At 45.1% G+C, this 22,071-nt stretch overlaps 1 protein-coding gene across 1 annotated transcript in view; it reads left to right on the plus strand.

The window, feature by feature from the left end:
• LOC149354083 (nose resistant to fluoxetine protein 6-like) overlaps positions 1 to 22,071 on the plus strand; it is a 267,897-nt gene that overhangs the window by 125,873 nt on the left and 119,953 nt on the right. The window contains exon 2 of the mRNA XM_089577449.1: positions 11,101 to 11,330. Coding sequence (XP_089433575.1) covers positions 11,101 to 11,330 — 230 coding nt within the window. The remainder of the gene's footprint in view (positions 1 to 11,100; positions 11,331 to 22,071) is intronic.

The raw sequence follows: 22,071 nt of genomic DNA on the forward strand, positions 1-22,071 counted from the left end.
TTCTTCTTCCTAACACCTAATGTCTACTTACGGGGGTTTGTAGACATTGTGAAGATTGACGCGCTTGGTGTGCGCAATACAAATGAGTAGACAAAGCCTTCTCTCTTTTTTTTGGTGCAAGCCTCTGTATTTTTTACAGAGATAGGTACTAGCGGCACTTGCCCCGATGGCGCGGCTTATGGTAATGTTCACAGCCGACGTCATACTCGCAAAGTAATGAACAACTTTGGCCATTCCTTATCGCTTGGCTTTCCACACTACACGATTCGGGTAAGGGCGTGGTACGGAATTATGACAGAGAGGCGAAGCTCGTTTTGAAAGTTTCGCAAAATTCGTACAGCCTATTTCTGCCGCAGCTGTCACCAGTAACGTTCCAGTTGTGCCCCTCTATCGTCTGAAACAAAAAGAAAAATGCCGCCGCTGAAGTCTTACAAGGCCACCCAAGTAATCTAAAACTCTTATAAGTATTTGCTTCTGCCCTCCTTCCGATAGTCATCAAAACTTTAGCGCCGCAGCGCATGAGAACCGTACTTTGCTCTCGGAATAAAACGCGTCGAGCTGCGCGCCTCCAGCGGCTTGAAAGGAATACGGCTGCCGTCGCCCCGAGATTGGACCGGTTACGATACACTAAAACCTTCCAGTAACTCTACTGGCAGCTGCAGGGCTGCACTAGCCACTGTAGTAGAGCTAAGACGTTATGATTGACAAGTTGCTTCTGAAGGTTCACGTAGAGAACAGCGCTCTTTCCTCGTCCTGATCTATGCGTCTTAGATAGCGCTGTTCGCTTCATGATGCTTCATGAGAAGGAAAGCGACGCGCTAAAGCGAGCACGTTGCGAATAATGCAGCAGCTGAAATGAAAAATTTTGAAGAATGAAGAGATTTCTTTTCACTTTAGCCGTAGTACGGACTGTTGACTTTGATTTAAAATTTCGTGTATCTCACTAAGGGTAGCTACATAGAGGCTCCTTCTTTTGAACATCATTCTTTTGAATATTTTAAATACAATGACTGCAGTATGCATCTCGGTCGTTGTCATTTTTCTGCGCTGAAAATTAAGGCGTGTGGTAGGCTTGAACAGGACTGATGACTTGGCTAAGCGCTTGCCTGTTCTTGCGTTGGTGCGAGGTACGACATTCTGGCAAGTGACTGAATGTTCGATCTAGGCGCCCCCCTGAGGAAAAAATATGCTTGTAAATTGGCCAATGTTTACGCCAGCAGAAAAGTAAGTGATGTGAGTAAAAACAGTGCATAAGCGTAGCACTGCGTATCAGCTATTGGGGACGTCACGCATAACCTAGCTCGGTGTAAGCATTGGTCAACGGTTTCTTTACCGCACGTGGAAGCCTGTCGAGCAGAGAGAGCTCTCAAGGGGAACCTCTACTCAAAGTATGTCCTCGTTTTTTTTTTCTACATAGGCGCCCTGTGCCCGGCTCTGACATATTACTAGGCGATACCGCCACGTTCACTACCTCTCCAAAGTTCGGCAAAACGCCTCCGGCAATAATTCGTTTTTCTGGGATAGCTTTCATTTAAGTACTAATTCCCCCCACTATACGGAGTGAGTTCAGTGATTTCTTGCCGAGTGGAAGCAAAAACATTTCTAGTTGTCGTTTTTCGTGCTTTAGCTCGGCATGCCTTCCCCCCGCCCTTTATTTTTCACTTTTTAAAACTCCTGACTCGTTATGCGAGGCTATTCGGAAATTTTTTCCCACGAACCTTGTGTGTGTCTTTTTAATGATTAACTTACTTCCTTTTTCTTCTTAGAAACTCGTTCGTATCTGTGGCAAACTTAGCAGCTCCTGTTACGCACAGTCGTTCGTCTGTCGTCGAAATAGCGAGCGATCCACGCCCGCGACACCAATATAGGGCAAGCAGTGTGGATTGTCCACGAGAAAGCACACAGTGACACACTGTCACTGGTTCGACCTGCTACTCTCGCGATGGAATTGCCCATGGTTGAGACCTACCCGCATTTCCAAATTGACCAATCGCAGATTCCATCTCACAGCTGGCCTTGAAATGTGAACTGCATCTGTTTTATGCTTTTTTTTTCGGTAAAGAGCAGTTGGTTATTTACTGATTTCTTTGAAGGCATTGACTCTCGTCAAGCCCCAACGCATGAACAACATCCGATACGAAAGCGCGCTCGTGCACCGACTTCTCTGCGAATTCGGACTATGATGCAGGTCGTCTGTAGTTCTGTTGTTGCCTATTGTTGCCGCGCAAGCGGTTTCAAGAAGTAATCTACCAAGACAGACCATGCTCCGTTTGTCACTTTTTATTATTCAAATGTAACTAAAAAGCTTGGAACGACGGTCATTCCGGTTATCTCTTTCTATCTCTTAGCTAAAAAAAAAAAGCCACAGCAAAAATCTCTGCAGCCTCCCCGGTGCGCACTTCCTGTTTTCCATGAAAGCTCTTGCTGGAGAGCACCACCGTGAATGAGTATATTTCTTTCCAACATTTTCTTTTTACCCGCGGTTACTCCATCCACCTCCACATATTTTTGTTTCACTTCCCCCAACATCTCCTTCGCGCTCACGGATTCTCTGTGCTCCCTTGGCACTCCGGAGCTTCCGTTCCGGGAAAACATAACGGCGAGACATTACCCTCACTCTCGTTTTTCAGCCTTCTTTGTATCATTTGCTTCCTGGAGACTGCCGAGCAACGCATACGCGCTCACATACGCCAAAAAAAAGGGGGAAAAAAGACGGCAGTAACCAAACGAAGCGCTGAATCCGGTGCGGCGTATAACGCGACACGTGTGCTCCGGCCTACATCGCATTCTGATAGCGTTCCTCCTTCAGCACTCCCCACGACAGCACCGGATATGAAGCGGACACAGCACAAACGCGATTCAGGCTCATATCTGCCTCGTTGCTTGCTCCACCTCCATCTTCCTTCGCCCGTCTACTCTCCCATTCACTCCCGAAAGCTTCCTCCTTCACTGTAAGACTTGCGTCACCGCGAAAACAACAAAGCCATCCCAGGAAACGCTGCGGGATGTTCCCCGCGAGCATAAATTCCTATCACAGAACGTGTGTATAGAGGGAGCACCACGCAGCGCGGTTCCCGGCAGAAGAGGGAACAAAGGGGATCATGGGTAGAAGGAGCGAAATGAGCGCCAAGCTGTGAATAACAGACGCCTGTTTGGCCCCGAGGGGCCACCACAGTCGAGCAACAAGGGGACAAAAATTAAGCAGTGGCCCATCGATGACCGCGCCTCAGCCTTTGTTCTTCGGTGCAGGCGTGGCCGCTAAAGGACGTCCCGGGAGCAAATATGCTGCCGCATGTGGACGCTCTTCGACGATAAGCACCTCACTTAAGCGAGCCCATCAGTACCTTTAAGAGCAGCGCAGGTTGGCTCGTTCTCTAAGACTCAATGCCGCGAGCTTAATTAGTCGACTTCCTCCTGATTGCATTCGTAACACGGTGCTTTCTCCTGGGGCTTTTCCGGCTCATTGTGTCACGATCTGGCTCGAGTGTCGCTCCTTCGCTCGGTTCAGTGCTGCATCTAGAGTATTGATAGGACCATAGGAAGTCATCATGCTCGGATGGTTTGAGTGAAGTCATTGATGGACCCAAGGGAGAGGCTGCAAGTCACCGAATGCATTCGGGAGGCTTTGAGACGCGTAATGTGTCTATGTGCATTATCTTTTAGCTGTACTACGTGTTGCAGGAAGCAAAGCAAGGTGCGCAATCAACACGACGTGGGTTGCCGAAAGCAACTTGACTCAAGACTATACCAGAGCGTGAACGCCCCTTTGTATGTGGTCCCTTGAGGCACGCAGGGAGCTAGTCTGGTAATCGGTGGAGGATCCTCATTAGTGCGTGGCTTATGACTGCTTTACTAAATGTTGCGACGCGCATAATCAGGATCAGCTCATAGTTTTCATTTTATTGTTCTGTGCCCTGCCCGATTGCAATATGATTTATAAGAAAAAAACAGTGCACTGACGTCTTTTAAGATAGGAAGACTTCAAAGCTGGGGACTGTCATGGCCAATCAACATGCACCGCACAGAGTAGTAGAGATGTATGCGTAGGTAATTAGTCGGCAATAATGTTCGCTACAAGAGCGCTCTGGGGACATTTTCGCAGTGAATGTTGCCCTCTTGTGACGACACGCGTAAGGTGAGTGGCAGAGTGGACTTTCTACTTGTGGTCTGAATCGTCCAAGCAGCACGCATTCCGACTCATCTTAGTAAAGAGTTAAATGGTCAGTGTTTCTGGTGAGATATGTTGCATGCATTTTTGCGCTAGTTTCCAAATTTTTTTAGATCGCTAAAAGCTACCGAATTTATTTTTTGTTTACTTGAGGAGGGCACAGCTTTGTGAGGTGTTGCATAAAAATTTTTAGGCTGCTCACCCTGAATTTGCAGTCAAATTTACTGTCAAAGCGAAATCAATAAGGAAAAAGAAATGACGAATACAGTGCAGTCGCGCGTATGAAATCTTACAGTGTAACGTACAAATGAACACCATGGCCGTCATAATGCAGATTTCATGATTCGTGAATTTGTCGCCAAAGGGCGTCATGGCAGAAGGTTTTTTCGACGACGCAAGGTCTGGTCTAAGACCCGTTTTTCAGGCATTTCACCCCTGAGAAACCGAGCACCAGGTAAGTGGAAAGCTTGTATCAACTGGAAATCGGTGGCGACCCTCTTCCACCGGGAATCGAACCCCGCACCTCCCACGTGCTCTATTCCATTCTTATCGCCCACCGCACGGGTGGGCTAGGTTGAACTTTTGGTGAGGAGCGAAAAAATTAATTAGCAAAAAAAAATGGTTATACTATCATGCCTAAGTTCACTTTTGTTTTCCCGCCCGCCAGAAAATGTATCAAGCCGTGACAATCTTCTTGCTAATTACAAAATTCCTTTTTATTTAGCTCTCAGCCTCACCCTTGGTATTGTTTCCTGTTTGCTGCTTTAAATAATGAAGCAGTCAAAGGCGTTACAAATGCATGCGGGCGCCCTCTGCTACAAGCCCACCGTGGCTTGCTCAGAAGTTCACTAGTGTCAGAAGGTACCTCCTGCTGTTTGGCCCTATACACGTAGATTACACACAATGGAGTCGCCGACGCGTCCCCGCCGAAGCGCTAATGAATTCGACGTAACGGCCCGGCAAGAACAGCCTCGTTGAAATGAACACAATAGTAACAAGGCCACGTAGGGCTCCGTTATCTTTGATGCCGGCACCCTTTCGTGCAATCCGAAGGCCACCACCCGACGAGGCCGAAGTATTATCAGTGATGCTACACAACACAGCTTGATCGTTTGTCCTTACGTATTTTTATTTTCATTGGCTGAAAAACACGCACCATGTAGTAGGTTTGCTGATTACCGACGAAAAATTGAAAGCACTGGCGGGAAAGTGTGAAACAATGATCTCAAGAAAATAAAGAAAGGGTGTGAGCCTAGATAGATGGGGCATAACCTGATCTTGTTTATTTATTTAGTTACAATACTGCCATTCTTACTGCAAGGTAATAGCAGAGAGCAATGACTACGAGGAAAATGAACAGATAAATAGTAAATGCTTCGCAGGAACAAAAAATGACCTAGCGTTATTTGTAACAATATGCTGTGTAAAAATAAATAAATAAATAAATAAATAAATAAATAAATAAATAAATAAATAAATAAATAAATAAATAAATAAATAAATAAATAAATAAATAAATAAATAAAAACCAGTTAACTTCTGTGGTATTTTCTATCAATCAAAAATCAAATATTCTTTATGGCACCAACGAACAGCGAGAGCATTTATACTGGCGCAGTTTTGGAGGCGAAAAATGAATAAATATAGTGTGCGAATACAATGCATATAGATACATTACAGTACAGATTAAAGCTTGCAGGATGACAGGATGGAAGTTTCAGCAGACGAATGGGAGCATTAAATCGCTTATCACAAGGAAACTGATACAAAAGAATAGTAGAGATGTAGAAAAAGAGAGAAAGCAGAGGAGTGACAAAGAAAATGAGTCGTACTATATCCCAGGGCAGACAAAAACAGGTACAGCAGCAGAGAACAAAAATTTACATCAAACAATACAGGAAGAGAACAAGGTTACAAGAAACTTCATCACCCCTATTTTTGTCGCTGAGTTTCTGGCCACTGAGTTGGCCTTAATAAGGATTCCCTGCAGCATTACTCGGGTTATTACATCTCAGACAACCTTTCCGTTTTGACAGCGCTCGAAACCTCGGGTGATACTCCTATGAGCCGTTCCCTTCAATTTTTTATTCCTCCACATACCACAGAAGTACGCTTTCACTGGGTCTCCAGGCACTGTGGCATTGTTTCTAATGTGAGGGCTGATTTTTAGCAAAGTCTGCCCTTGATGGACCTATTGTCCCTTTCGTCCCAAATACTGTCTACTTGACTCTAGCACGCTTTCAGCGATTCCAGCGTCTCCACTCCTTGAGCCATGAGCCTCTCCTCGCTGCAGCGGATTTTCAACACCTGGCATTTCCTTGAAGTGTGCGGATGTGCAGTTGAAGGCAATGTGCGGTTTCCATGACCCTTTTGCGCTGCAGCATACCGCAGCTAAATCTTTATTTATGCCGATTGGGGTTTTCTATAACCAACCTTTGTGAGTCTTGTGGCGAAATTGAGTCCATAGAACATTTTTTCCTCTCCTGCCGGCGGTTCGCTGCTCTCCGTAGAATTTACTTGGAGATCCCCCTCGCTCGACTCGGGCTTCCTCTATCTATTCCGATTCTCTTATCCTTCGGGGCGAGAGCAAGGGGATATGCCCTGAAACCAGTGAGCGATTATATTCGCGATTATATAACTGCATCTGGTAGATTCCTCTGCTAGAATGTGAATTCACTACTTTTATTTTCCGTATTTTTTGTTTTGTGCAAATTCTAGCTATTCGTCCAAAAATTATCAAAATACTCCATTCCTTGTAGATGAGTGCGTTTGTTTCCGCTATGCACCGTGGCCAATCCCCTGCCGTGGGTATGTGCCATTAAGCTTGAGGACATCATCATCATCATCATCAGATCAGTAGGTACGGAGGCTCTGCAGCCAACGTAGGCAGCTAAATCAGAAGCACGTCCTGCACCGTAAAAATACAGTGACGGCTGAAATAGGTCGAGATAAGGTGAGTACGTATCATACTATATGCGTTGTAGTCTGAAGAAGCGGCAGTGTTTGTTGCATGATGTGGAAAATGGGTACTTTTCTTGTTGTTTTCGGCGGCGTTGTATGGCAGATTTAATCCAAAAGGCAAGTGCATCATATAGAGCCACGCATAAATTTGAATAAAGGAAATAATAATATTAAGATTAATAATATTATCCAGCGTTATTAATACCTATAAGACTTTGTATTAGTGTAGCTAATTATAACTGAGCATACCAGGAATTTTCTGTTCTCGCCCCCCTTCTTCCTCTTCCACTTCCCTGAATCGCAAGTTAATAATCGCGTCCTTATATTATGCACCTCACTGCAGGCTTTCCGTGCATCTAAAAATAATCAGGCGTGAAGCCGTGGAATCCAGCAACAGCATTGCTGCATGAAGCGGAGAAGGCGGAGCCTGGAATTATGATCCCCTCTTCCTGAGGCCGTGCTTGGCGAGATTCGCGTTGACAGTGTATTACAAATTAGCAGTGGAAGGCGCGAATAACACACACGTGGATTCGGCCGCTTGTCGGCATCCCTACGTTTAGAGGTCCGCACATGCACGGTAGGCGTCACATGTGAACGGAGCACGCTTCTGGCATCGAAGGGCACTGAGGCGTGACCTTGGGAAATTAGGCGTGTATGCTGAGTCTGCGGGCGAGCATTTTAGTGTCAAGTTCGTGCTCCGACGTACTACGCCAGCAAATTTTCAATGCCCCAGACGCCAGTGCCGTTAAACCACGGTATACCGTATTCATGCTAGCGACGGTACTAATACTCGCTAAGCGAGTTTCCTCAAGGTATGCTATAGGGCATGAAGTTGGCCTTAGGTCACTCGGCAATTTATGATGACAGTTCTGACGTTTCCTCGTGAGATGAAGAAAAGGTGTTTAAAAAAAGCCGGTAATATTATCTGTCCGTATTTCGTCATGTGGACACATGTCAAATGGAACTTGTCGGCACCAACTTGTCTTCGCGAACCGATAGAATATATATATGTTTCTCACTTACCTGTTCTGTGCCCACCCTTATAAAAGGGGATGCATTAACAAAGTAAAATCACTCCTGAAGAAAATCGGTCTTCCGATCGAAACGTCCAGTCGAATAAATATGTTTCATTTAACGAAGCGTATACTTCGCTATATACTCCTGCAAGCAGTCAAGTACTTCATGCTCTCGCAACATATATATATATATATATATATATATATATATATATATATGCGAAAGTCAGAAACGCTCCATTTAAGTAAACATTTATTGGGAGTCGATGTTTCGGACAGACCTGTCCTTTTTCAAGAAAAAGGACAGGCTCTCCGTCCGAAACACACACACACATCGGCTACATCGTACCAGAATACATGCGCTTTCGAGAAGCTTGCAAGCAAACCAACTCCTTCAGTGCAAGTAACTCGCCGAAATCGCCAAAAATTTGTAGGGCCACAGAGAATAGCGTAATCACATTTTGGAAATTCTAAAAGTTGGTATGGGTATTACTTAGGGTGGGCTACAAGCTTGTCAGTAATTAAGAAGCCTAAGAGTAACAGTCAAAAATTTAACCATGAAATATTTGTTAACCAGCCGGATAGCACGTCTTAGCTGTATTCTGATGTACTACACCGCTGGCTATGCTATGTAAAGTCTTAGGTGACACACCCTGTATAGACATACTACATGCACTCGTAAGGACTCTTCTTATTGTCCTTTTATGGAGAGCTCAGGCATAACAGCAGCGTGAAAAAAACAAAGGCGTTTGTCAGTGTGTTGAGTGTGTTCTTTCCCTATGTGGTTGTTTTGTTCGCGCGGCAGTTATGTCTAAGCTAAGCAACGAACTTACCCAAAAAGTTCGTTTTACTCAAGCATATTTTTGCAGAGGCGCACCGCGATGTCAGCCATATTATTTTACCATTGCCCTGGGATTAAATACCAATACTCGCAACTATGAGCCTCCGAAATGCGTCACACAACGTCCCTGTCTCATTAAGACTGAACTCTCTCCTATACTTAGCTCGAAAGCATTTCCATTTGATTTTGATTCGATACTTAAAGATGCGGGGAAAAAAAGAAAAAAAAATAGGTGAAAGTGTGTCATGAAAAAAAAAAGAAGTTTAAATAAAGCAAGTTTGGAGAAACATATTTAGAACAGTTATGGAATACTGAGGGACTGGAGAGTAGTTCTAAAAAACGGCAACTGCCTTCAAGAGGGAAGTTTTCTGGCGGCCACAGTGCACTTGTGCTGACTCTGATATGCGCTCGATGTGGGGCAATTCCTTCACCCGAGCGTTCACACGATATTCCTTATCCAGCTTTCACTATGCGACCATGCAGCATTATTATTCGCAGTATTTGCCAGCGAATTAAATGTTGAACTCGCTTTTTTACTACAGTATTACCTCCCAATGCAATACTTCCAGTTCTTCGCTTTGCTCTGAGAGAACGCCTGTGCGTCTCAGTAGGGTTATAGTATGTGGAAAGCCTCCTGGAAGGAGAAACCTGAACCCTCTTTCTGCGGTGCAAATCCGAGCACAGCACAGAAGAAACTCGCGCAACTACTTCCCATCTGAATTCTGCAGTGGACTGTTTAGTTGTGTGGACCTACTCTCGAGCTCGTCAAAATTTCGTGCTTAACGGTTGGCAAATCTGCTGCGCCACCGCAGAGTTGTTTGCGAATATTTTCTGTTTAGGTTGTGTATCCCGTTCACCTGAAAGGCATTCGCTTTCCGCGGTCCCCCCGCTGCAAGTGCCTTTCTCTCTTTGGCTGCACTGCGTGTTTCAATGCCAGGAACATGTAACTTGCTGTCTCTGAGATAAACTATTAGCGAGTACTGGTATTCCGCAGACAGCGTTTATAGCTCTAGCGATAAATTTTCTGAGAGCGATTACTCGTTGGGACACTGACAGAAGTCACGAATAATTGAGACAATCCCTATCCTCAAAGCCGATGTTTTTTTTGTCTTCTAGAAGTACCGAATCAAAGAGTTTTTGTGTTAAGAAAGGAAACAGCAGCGTTTCACTTTTATTTAATCTCTCTCCAAGGTCGAGCCCAACCGTCCGGGGATAGTAAAAGGAACGTTACGCAAATATTACTGTGCCACGCTATCTACGAGCACGAAAACACCGTTACATCTCCTGTGATAAGCACTACTCCGTCTCAACACTTTTTTCATACACTCGAAACAGAAAGGAGTAAAAAGTCAGTAAGCTCTTCTTTGGCGCACTCTCTTTCTTAATAGGGATTGAGTAAGAGGACAGATTATTTCCTGTTTACTCCCATTTAGTCATATTGATGTTTATAGTGTATCATTGTGCTGCTGTGAGGTTTTAAAACGGCTGTCCTACACTCAGCATGCGAAAAGACAGTACTTTAGCAAGAGCAGTAGCGCTTGCACAGACAGAGATATGAGCTGTGGCCTTCATCTTTACCGTTGACCTTCATCCTTTATGACGTCGCAGTTCATGCCGCAGCTTAAGAGCGCGATTCAGCGTTGCAATTACTTCCCGCAGGTCACTACTGAGTTCATTCAGGCAAATGTCGGTACGTGCATTATCGCCAACGAATGAAAAAGGAACAACACAAAGCACAACAAAAACCTTTATGGAACCATTCTTATCAATGACAGTCTAACTATGGTAAGGATGACTTCCGCTTGCAGAGAGCGATTGTAAGACACTACGATAGGATAACAAACGTGAAACAATTGAAAGAGAAGATTATTTCTATTTTTGCCTTTTATTTTTGTCGTCCCTGTCGCGCTTGATTGCCTAGAGAGGTGCTCATCTAGCTACCAACTTATGTCGGATGTAGTCTCTCGTTTCAACTTAAACCTGCTTCCGTCTAACAGTGCATGTGTTATTTTTTAATGACGTCATAAATGACCATTCTTTGGATTGGTGCTGTTTCTAAGCAGGTCCGTCCTTTTTTTTTTTGTCTCTTTCTATCCACGGGGGTGCCGGTACAGTCCTGGACGCGGCGGGCAAGCCTGCTGGCGGCATCCTGACGGGGACGCTGACGGCCTTCGGCTCGTACGACCAGTGCGTGGCCATCGAGGCCAGGGACTCCCCGCAGGAGGAGCCTCGCTTCACGGGCCGCTACTGCACTGTCGAGCTGCGGCCGCCCATACCCAACAGGCCACGCTACTACACTCTCCACGACCAGGTGCAGCTGTTCAACAACACCACCAGGACAAAGGTACGCTGCTTTATTGGCGTACTCCGAGAACTCGAGCCGCGCCAAGTTAGTCGCTTCGTTTTCCCCATAATACGTGTTTCATTGCAGCCAAGTCCAAAATACTGCAGCGCCCAGGTATGCGCGCGTTCACTATGAGCTGCACCCATTAGGCCTTTGTAAAACGGGACATAATTAGAAAAAAAGATGACAGTGTCTATTGGTTGCGGTCGCTTCGTGTCTTCATCAGTACTTTCGTCATTTGGCAGATAAGGAGCTGTGCGTGCTAATTTTTTTACCTTTGGTTCCCAGCCGTTCTGACAAACGTACCGGCGGACGGACCGCTCTAATTACTGCGGGAAATCTGAAATCCCTAAGCAAACGCACCTGTAGCAAAATATACGAAGCCATGCTGGCTCATTTTATCTCAACTGTGAATAGTTACACTCGTCAGGCATGTCATTAGCAAATCGGTGGTGCATTGGAGCGATGTCTCGCCTTCTTAGTTTCAAATAAGGGAGTAATTACTCATTGACGTCCACCCGAGCGCAGCCATACGGCTACAAAGGAAAGCTATACAGCTTTCTCAGAAACTTCGTAGTTAAAGGAAAATTCGTCCTGGTCTGGGGTTCGATCCCGGGACCATCGCTTCACCGGAGCAGTCGCTCTACCAATTGAGCTAACCGGGAAAGCAAGCTTATGGTAGGGAGAGAGGGAATTTATCAATAACTCGAAGTGGGAACAGTGTTGACCAAATGTCTAGGGGAATCCCCCAAGGTGGAGTGGATTTGTAATAAGGGAGTAATTACTCATTGACGTCCACCTGAGCGCAGCCATACGGCTACAAAGGAAAGCTATACAGCTTCCTCAGAAACTTCGTAGTTAAAGAAAAATTCCCTAAAAACCCTAATTTCAGTATATGCTACATTAGAGTACCATCAAGCTCTACGTCTCTTTTCCGCACCGATCTGGAGGTCTTAGTACTGTCCTACACTCTTAGAAGTAAAGGAGTGCTGGGAACGCCGTTCGATGGAGTGTAGGCTTGTCCATATTGCACTTCTTTATCCAGGATTGCCGCTTAGCCAGAGTACAGGGCACACCCACCGCAGGAGTGGATGAACTCCTTCTATTACGAAGTTTTGAAAAAAAAAAGGAAAAAGCTGCACGGGAGCGGGGGGTCGAACCGCTGAACTTTCCGACGTGAGCAAGGAGCGCTACGTCTTAAATACAACCGGATATTTTTGCTCCATTGCATGAGAGAGCTGCTGAGAAAGTTGAAACACGAACATAATCATGCCTAAAATTACCGGGCTGCTAACAGACGCCCGCCGTACCCTCAGACTTCACCACCATGAAAAAAAAAAGACTCTAGGAGGCACAAACATGCATTAAGATATAGTAGTTTTCTAATCATTTTATGTTGTTGATTTTTGCCTCCCTCTTTCTTTTCAAGGCATAGTATATTAATTTCAAAAAACACAGATACTAATCAGTTGAAATCTGTTAAAAGGAATATTGTATAGTTTCTCTCTGTAATGTAGACTGCACATGTTTTGCTATTGTTCTTTGTGGTATTCTGCAGCTAGTTTTCATCTGCTGGTCCGCATCAGGTCTGTAGTATCAGAGGCCACAGTATCCAAACCCATTTCCATGTTGCATATGCGGTATCGGAAACAGCATCTCATGAGGCTGGTCAAGTGGCCCTCCCTCAGAATGACGTTGCATGCAAATATAGCTGTGGCATGCAAATGTAGCATGCAATATAGCTGAGGTTTCGCTCAGGGGTACTAGGTTGTGCTATCAGGAGTCCTATACAAGGCTAATTGTTAACCAAGAGCTAAACAAACTTATACCACTTAAATCATTGGTTCGCCAAAGATCTTCTTTGTCGCCTTTATAGTTTGACCTGTGTCTTGAAGCCCTTTGCCTCAGTATTAAACAGCGTAGCTATCCGAGGTTTAACCCTGGCTGAATGTGAAATTGAGGTTTTATGCACTATTCTGATGAAGCCATGCCTTTTCGTTCTGAGAAAAAGGGTGCGCTTGAGGCATTATATTCAATTGAGCGGTTTTGCGAGGTATTCGGGCGGGCTCGTAATATAGAAGCATACAAAGAATTTCCGTTGGGTCATTTCGGTACAAGGATAAGTCATATTGGTGGCATAAACTGGGACTGTGACGCCTTTCAGTAAGTAAGGGTTCCTGTGCACCAGGTTCGCAACAGCGGAGCCTTATAGGATTCACGAATGTTGTCTGTGAAACGACAACACAAGCTCGGATTGGTCGGGAATTCTCGGTGTTTGCTCGAGTACAAGTCTGCTACATTATGGTTGCAAAGCTTGCCTACGTCTTGCAAGTGCTGCATTGAGCGAGGAAGGAGGTACAGGTAATGCATGGAACATTCGCAACGCTTGTGCGGCGCTTTAAATGGGAGTCCATGCGTCGTGACACCTTGTTTCTTTTTTTTTAGACTCTGGCGGAGTAGGCCTTGTTCATCATTTTGTGCATCAATTTGTTCCGCGTTTTCTTTTTCAAATCGGAAAACCACTGTCTTTTAGCTGCTGTGCTTATTAGGCGTCTTAGTGCTCATTTGCCTTACCTATTCGCACCGAGTGGACGGACTCGTGACGGGACGCTATGGCGATTCTTTAAGGCAGTTGCTGAAACCATCTTTTTTTCACTATGTGCTTTTCATTAGATTACCTGTATGGTCCCTCCAGAAGGCAGATGACTCAGGTTCTTACTAAGACTTTTTTCCCTGTATCTTTATATCGGCAGCCTTATGTGAAGGTTTGTTGACACGAGTGTTTAAGGAGTGTCAAGCGAGTGTACATACAATCTAGTGCAAAAACGTTCTTTCGCGGCTGCTCCTATGCACCTTTTGAGAACTTCAGTTGATAAACTGGCCGCTATTTCACAGATCGCTGTCTCATTAGACATTGCACAGCTCAGTAAACAATGAAGCAGTCCAGGCAACAGCTGCATACGGCAGAAAGTTTCGCTCCGAAGCGAATTTCATCGCACACGGCACGTTGAAGGCTCGCCCTTCGTGAACGGAGATAATTGCCATCCTGTTGCATAATTTATTTGCATTCCTGTGTAGCTTCACTTGCGATCACATTGAGCATTTGCACCATAGCAGCACTGCAATATGACGTATTAGGACGGTTGCTCCGCGGCGATTCGCCAAGGTTTACGGAGATTAGGCACAGGCGTTTTCTTTGAACCGAATCGTCACTCGTTTCTGCGAAGGGTTTTCTTCGGAAGGTCTCTGTTTTCAAAGAGATGCACTAAAATGTGACTGGCACCCCCGAAAGGCACAAACTGTTTTCCCTTAGCAATACAGTATAATTATTTCGCACAAATTGTAACAGTTAAAAGACAATCTCTTCTCATACTCACCTGCACAAGTGCATGCCTTCTCTGAGCGGTACCTATTTTGGACATTTTCTCAGGTATATCACTTCTTTTTCGGCTACTCAAAGGGAGATCTAGTTATTTACGTTCAGGGAATCCGCGACGGAACTGTTGTGCGTGATATCCAGGTCACAGGCGGCCATAAAGCTCCGCTGCTTTACACAAGTGAAGAAAATAAGCGTCGTTCAAGTCCTTTTGGCCGTAGAGAGTTCACTGGCGGTTATACTCTTTGCCGAAGAAAGCGTTTAACTCCTCCACCAATTTGGGAGGCATCAAACGCTGCTAGAAGGAGTACAGTAGCCGGCAGACTATCTGAAAAAGGTCCACATCTTAGAGTGTAAGAACAATGAATATGTCAGTAATTTCAACTATACACAGCCAAGGTGCCCCTTCGAAAAAAATGATACCACAGTGCACTCGGCGGCGAAAATAACATGGCGCAATATTTGACTTCGGAGGAAAGTAATCTATGAAAATGTAAACACTCTCAGCGCGCGCATATGTGAGCATGGTGAGTGTTTTTACGGGAAAGGAAAACATTCACTACTGAAATAACAAGCTGTCTTATAGTCAGGGAGCAATTATTGCTCTCGGTGCGAAAAACAGTTTTAGAAAGTATCTTCTAAAAGGGTGGCGAGCTGCTTTTATCGACTCTCATGTTTGCGAGCACATAATCTTTTAAACCTAAATTATGTTATTGAGAGCAAGAAAACCCTATTACCCGTCAAAGGAAGCAGAGAATGAGATTACGAAGCACCGGCGATGACCTAGGGTAATAAAGTAGAACAGCCTTCCATTAAGTCGCCTCTAACGGCTTCGAAAGGACGACCTAGATGAGGAACGTAATAAAGCCTCAAAACTTTCTCGCTTCTCCGGCGGAGGAATTCATCAGAGATGATTATGGGCCAGCGAAAGAATGACTAAGGTTAATGTCCAGCTGGAAAAAGGCGGGCTACTTGCTTTTAAGGTTATGATCTCATTGCTAGTCGCGTTCAGAACTGAACAGCTAACGTGAGCCAGGTCTGAAAAAAATTAATAAAACTGGCAAAGATCGCAGGAATAGAACTGCGACATCATTCCTGGCAGTGGCCTGGAGGAAACTGGCTTAGCTTCTACTTCATGTTGGGACTCTAGTTAGTTAAAACAATTAATTACCTTTTAAAGCGGTGCAGAGCGCTACAGTTTCTGATAACGCAGTCTCTGAAAACCACACATTGTTATTCTGAACGGTTGTTACACCTTCCGAAGGAGGCAAGCGAAACCCTGGAAATGAGAAGGTACCTGCCGCACGCGCGCGCCTATTGCGACTACGGCTGCGCGCACTTAGTGTCGTTGCATCGAAGATCAACAGGAAATCGCTGTCATGGGCGAGCTGTTCAAAGTACGTGCTGCCGCTGTGAAACTTGCGAATCTTGCGCGCTTTGTTCATTGCGGGGAATTCAATACCGCGTTAACGCCATGGATATAAAAATTGTCATTTGTCGTTTCTTTTGATAATGTACAGCTTCTTAACCCAAAGTTTACGGATAGTTCCAACTATTTTAATGCTTTTCATCCAAGCCTAGCAATAAATAAAGTATCGGGACTTAAACACTTTTCTCGATTAATTTTAACTGCCACCAACAATACTGCTTCGGCTTTATGTCCAGAGTCAATTTAAAACTCTTGGCTCATATTGACGGGGATACCCTACATGTGTACAAAAGTGAAACCGGCGATCAGCCACGTCGATGCCGGAGTTGCTAAATATGTGCTTGGCAGGGCCACGTTCCAGCATGCTCGCACTTTTGTGGCAGCATCGTGAGGTCAATGACAAGCTTATGAGCGGCAGCCGTCCAAGTTCGCCTTCTCGTGACGTTAACATCCGATGACAAGAAAGCTTTGGAACAGTAATTGTAATTTTGTTTTTCGGGTTTACAAGAATCCCGCAGCCCAGGGCTCAAGGCGGATAAGTCTGTCCGACGGGGCCCGGGATCCTAAGTAAATATACGCACTTCATGTGCTCCTGAAGACGCTTGTGTTGGTGTTTGCCAACGTTTCGGTATGCGGGGGTCACAGCAATGTTTCCGCTGATCAGGCACCCTTAACCGACCTCGGGCGTTTCTCTGGGGCTGAAAGGATTCGCGCGTGGTTGCGTCAGCTTTGCGACAGAGAGCCGCAGCGCGCTCGGAACTGGCGTCGCCGGCGAATCTCAAGATCTGCAGCCTGCAAGCGCTCCACTGTACAGGCACCGGAGGAAGCCTGCACCTAGTCGAGATAGCCTCCATTGCACAACGGAGAGAACGTCGCGAAACACAGCCTACTTCCTGGGCAGTCGTGGCTTCAATCTCGCGAGCTCGCCGATTCAGATGCCCCGGTGTGCTTATTATCCAGCAGAGCGAGACCGCACTGATTCCTGCCTCTGGCCGCTTGCTTGTTGCGTATAATAGACGTGTCCACTTTCCTTGATGGAGAATGTGTATACCTTCCCCAAGAGAAACGCGGAAGTTGTGCACGGACACTACACGGAGTAGTGTGCTTTAACCCTTCCTCCTGACGCGCGTATGGGAATGCACTGCAACTTTTTCCAAAGCCTGTGAGAACAGCACTACCTGGCCAGAGCTGCTCCCTAAGGAACCAGACATGCAACAGTTATGCAGATGTGCCGGGTCTCGCTCGCAAGTACTATATCTCACCGCGCACCGCCAATTTAAATAGCCGCTCCAAGGAAAGGAGAATGCAGTGATTGCATTCCATTTTTATACCGTTCGTCCTTTGTTACTGGTTCTGGAGCATCGCCACGCCCTCGCGATGGCCACGAATTGTATCTCGGCGCAAGTATACGAATAGGTTACAATCAAAGGAAAATTGCCATTGTGCTGCACCCATCCAAGAGGTAGATCAAGGAAGATATCACGTCGTGTAGAACGTACCATAGACACACTTCAGCGGCGCCTTTCAAATACAATGGAACTGTAGCGTGAAGAACACATAGACAAGGAGAGGTGCATATATACAAAGAGGACAGACGGCGACTGCGAACTAATTTCGTTGGCCCTGAACGCTCATATATGTGCAGAATATGTGACAGAATATGTGACAGAATATGTGCACCAGTGTTTTCTTGCCATTCTCAACAACTAGCTCCTTGTGTTTTATTGCCTGGTATGCTTTACACTTATTCTTTGATCATAATTTCGTGTTAATGACTGTCAATTTGTTTGATTGTAATTGCTGTAACCTACTCATTTGTGCAAGCCCTATTTTTGTTCACATTTTGTGTTACTAGTGACTGCTGTTCTTTTCTCATTTTGTCTATTGTACCCCACTCCCTTCTGTAATGCTCTGGGGCCCTGAGGGTACTGAAATAAATAAATAAATAAATAAATAAATAAATAAATAAATAAATAAATAAATAAAAGAATAAATAAATAAATAAATATGCACCCTGCCCCACACACGAACTTTAACTCCGGATGAGTTACACACACTTGAATTTATTCAAAGAAGAAGGCGGCGCCATAACAGGTTATAGTTTATCAAAAGCCGAAATGAAATCTATGAACGCTTATCTAGGGTGTTTCTAGCAAGGCGCAGTGAAAGGCACAGGCAGGGAAGCACCATGCCGCATTAATACGAACGAAACCGGCAAATTTAGGCTACTGCTTAGTTAAAATATTCGGCGAGGGAAGGTGGCTAGCGGCGTAACATGCCACGTGACAGCCGTGAACAGCTGCGCTCAAATTTCATGTTGACGGCATACGTAATAGCCTGTATGTATTCTTGAAGCTCAATTTCCCAACGGCAGTTATGCAACTCCGACTCCTACTGCAAACATAGCCATGTAACATAGCGCGTGAGAGCCGACAAATATGCGAAAAGCCGCGGGCACTGAGCTGAAAAGGAAGCCGCGCCATAAGCATTGCATTCTCTCATTATCAAGAAGGAAAAGGTATACGTGCAAAGGCAGCGGAGCAAACCATAGCGGCTATAGAAGATATCTTTAAATCTATCTAGATGCTCTAAGCCCTCTAAGATTATGGAGGGCACATATAGTCTCTCTTTTTAAACTGCGTGCTCGCCTCCCGTGATCTTTCTATGTCCTTCTATGGTCTAGCACCTCTGGAAGCACAAAGAGCCGAAGCGGTGGGGACAGGGGCTCCCCATTTGGAACACTGGCGATGCAAAAGAAGCTTCGCACTGCTTGGTGTAGAAGCGAACCCGTGTGGCTGCATATTTTTCACAAAGGCTGTAACTGAGCTTTACGTCAGATAAGCGTAACAGCGGGAGGAAAAATGATTGCTCGCTTTGAAACACTAAAGCGGCAGTTTCAACATCTTCTCCCGCAGCCCCGGATTTACCCAATTGAGGTTTTCTTCGACTTGCGCGCAGTTTTACAGAGTGCTCATACTATCGCGCAAAACTAACTGAAGCTTTATTCGTGGAATACAAAAAGGTATTGTACACTTCTCTCAATAAAAAAGCTGCATAGCGAGCACAGATTAGCTTAGCCACTTGGCGCGCACAACTAAACACCTTAAGCGATGTTTACCGGCATTTTCAAGGAACATCGCCCCATGCAACTAGTTTATCTTCGTCAGTGTCACCGGAGTCCAAGGCCCCCGCAGCGTTAAGGACTGGCAGCGTTCGCGAACTGATATCTTCCAAGTTTTTTTCTTTTTTGTGTGCGTGTGCGCCTGTGTTGCTCCGAGCGCTGCTGCATCGAGCGGGAAGTAAACAAAAGAGCGTGTTTCGCCCCGGTTAACAAAGGACCACGAGCCGCAGTGCAAAACCGGCATTGTTATACGGTTTCCCGTCATGGTCTTGGCACATCGCGTTTTAGGGTCGACTGCTCCCGCTTTAAAGAATGCTCAGGCAAGAAACTGCCTTGGGAGCTGCCCAGAATAGCGGCGGGCTTCGGGGCGGGGCTGTTGTCAGCGCGCATGTTCATCAAGCCGCGCCAGAGTCACCCGTCGTCTCGTCTTGCAGAGTCGAGGCGAAGCGGAGGAGCGTTAGCTAGCTGTAGCTGGGAAGTGTTTTGGCGAGGCAGGCTCTCGATATTCGCGCACAGATTACAGATCAACTGCTGGTCGCATGCGGCTCCGAAATGGGGCTGCAAACAGAGTAGCACACAGTAGCACAAAAATGCGAGATTTTCTGCACGATCAACGGCGCACGTTGCAACCTAAAGCTTCCGGCGTTGAATCGCTGGCTGCGTGGTGCGAGCACTAGTCAGGTGGGCAGTAAGCGGGTTCTACTGGACATGTCCTTTCATATGCACGTGATCTGGGTTCGTCTGGCGCATGTGGCCTTTAGACAGGACATTCCTATGCTCCGTAAGAGAGTTGGTACGGCGGGGTCACGTAGTCTATATGAAGGAGCTGATTAGCCAACGTCGCCTGTTGACTACAAAAAAGCACTGGGTGACATTGTCACAGCTTTGGCGGTTTAAGCGGTCAGTGCCATGTAATGTCTGCTAAATAGGGTAGTACAGCTGTATACCGAACTTTATTGCGAGTGAGTGCGACACCTTGAATTGTCCATTTTTCAAGCTGTCTCGGAGCCAAGCGGGTGCAATGGGCTTCCTTCTCTCATATGGCGCTATCCATTATTCGAGGCTCGTAAGCGGCCCCATAAGCGAACCACTCAGTGCTTCGCCTGTGCAGATGTGAATCACTGCATTCGTAGAAACTCTTCTATGATATTGGTGATGATGGCTGTCAGCGTTTGGCTGCCGTCGTGCGCCTTTTATTTGCATGAAGAGAAAGGCAATAGCGAAAAGTGCTCTATTTATTTGTGAAACGGAGAACGCTCTGGAGCGAGCTGCCTTTCTGCAGTTGAATACGGAGGCGCCGACTCTATACTTCTTGATTTTTGCGAACAGAAACGTAAAATCGATGCTATCGCATTACACTTTTACGGTGACTTAAGCGTCCCCGTTATTTTTCGCTACGAGAGACATAAGACTTCAATTCAATCTACCTTAAATCTGGGGAAATCTGCGTCATTGCGTAGCTATAACTGTTATATATATATATATATATATATATATATATATATATATATATATATATATATATATATATATATATATATATATATAGCGAAGTATACGCTTCGGTAAAGGAAACATATTTATTTGACTCGACGTTTCGATCGGAAGACCGATCTTCTTCAGGAGTCCTGAAGAAGATCGGTCTTCCGATCGAAACGTCCAGTCGAATAAATATGTTTCCTTTAACGAAGCGTATACTTCGCTATATATTCTTGTAAGCAGTCACTTCATGCTTTCGCAACCTATATATATATATATATATATATATATATATATATATATATATATATATATATATATAAGAAGGGGGTTAAGATCGGATGGATCCGGTAGAACATAAACGTAATTCGGTTGACACATGGTAGAAAAACAACAACTTTATTCTAACGTTTCGACCAGAGTCTGGCCTTCGTCAGAGTGATGGGGTACAGGCAAAAGACACAGTTTATAAGGGAATGTACGCGGGGAGGGAACATTCTGATTGGCGCATCGCAGCGGCAAACACCTCAGTATGAATCGCCAGTGAATGATAAATGTAGTAAAGAAAGCACAGTCAAAAATTACTAAATCATCGTGGAGTATAACTGCAATCACATTGTGAAAAAAATGTAAATAATACAAAAATGTTTTGGTCGTAGCTGAAATGCACAAGAAAAAGGCGAACAGCAACAACAACAAAATAATAAAAAATATAATAAAATCATCAGACACGAGGACACGGGGGAATACCACTTTTGATTAAACAACGCCTCTTGTGAAAGGGTATGGTACTAAGATGCGGTGCTATTTCAGAGATAAGCCATTTACTAAAAAAGAAAAAAGCGGCGCTAACAGTAAAAAGAGGACGAAAATGATCAGTGTAGATGAAACACGGCATGATACTATGAAGTGTTGCGGTTATGATGATAGACAAGTCAGCTTCCCAACATTTTCATTGAGACCGCAAGAAACAGTATTAAATTTGTGTATAAAAAATGATTCACGAACTTCGCGTTCATGATGGGTCTTGAAGCCTGATTCCAGTAAAGTTACTTGAATTTTTTCGAAAGGGTGCTTAGTGTTGTTCACATGTTTAGAGATAGGAAGGCTAGGCACTGTCTTGGAATGAGCTTTGTGATTATTGAAACGATATCTGAATGGTGTTTCTGTTTGGCCAATATACTGAATTTTGCAGACTGAGCATTCGAGCATGTAGATTACGTTGCTGGTATCACATGAGTAGTTTCCCCGAATTTTCACTTTGAAGTTCGATGCAGTGCTGGAAGCCGTTACTGATGTCATCATCTGTGAGCAGACTTTGCAACGTGATTTATTA

Source organism: Amblyomma mixtum, chromosome 3 (genome assembly GCF_055824585.1).
Source record: "Amblyomma mixtum isolate Tamu chromosome 3, ASM5582458v1, whole genome shotgun sequence".
NCBI classification, from domain to species: domain Eukaryota; kingdom Metazoa; phylum Arthropoda; class Arachnida; order Ixodida; family Ixodidae; genus Amblyomma; species Amblyomma mixtum.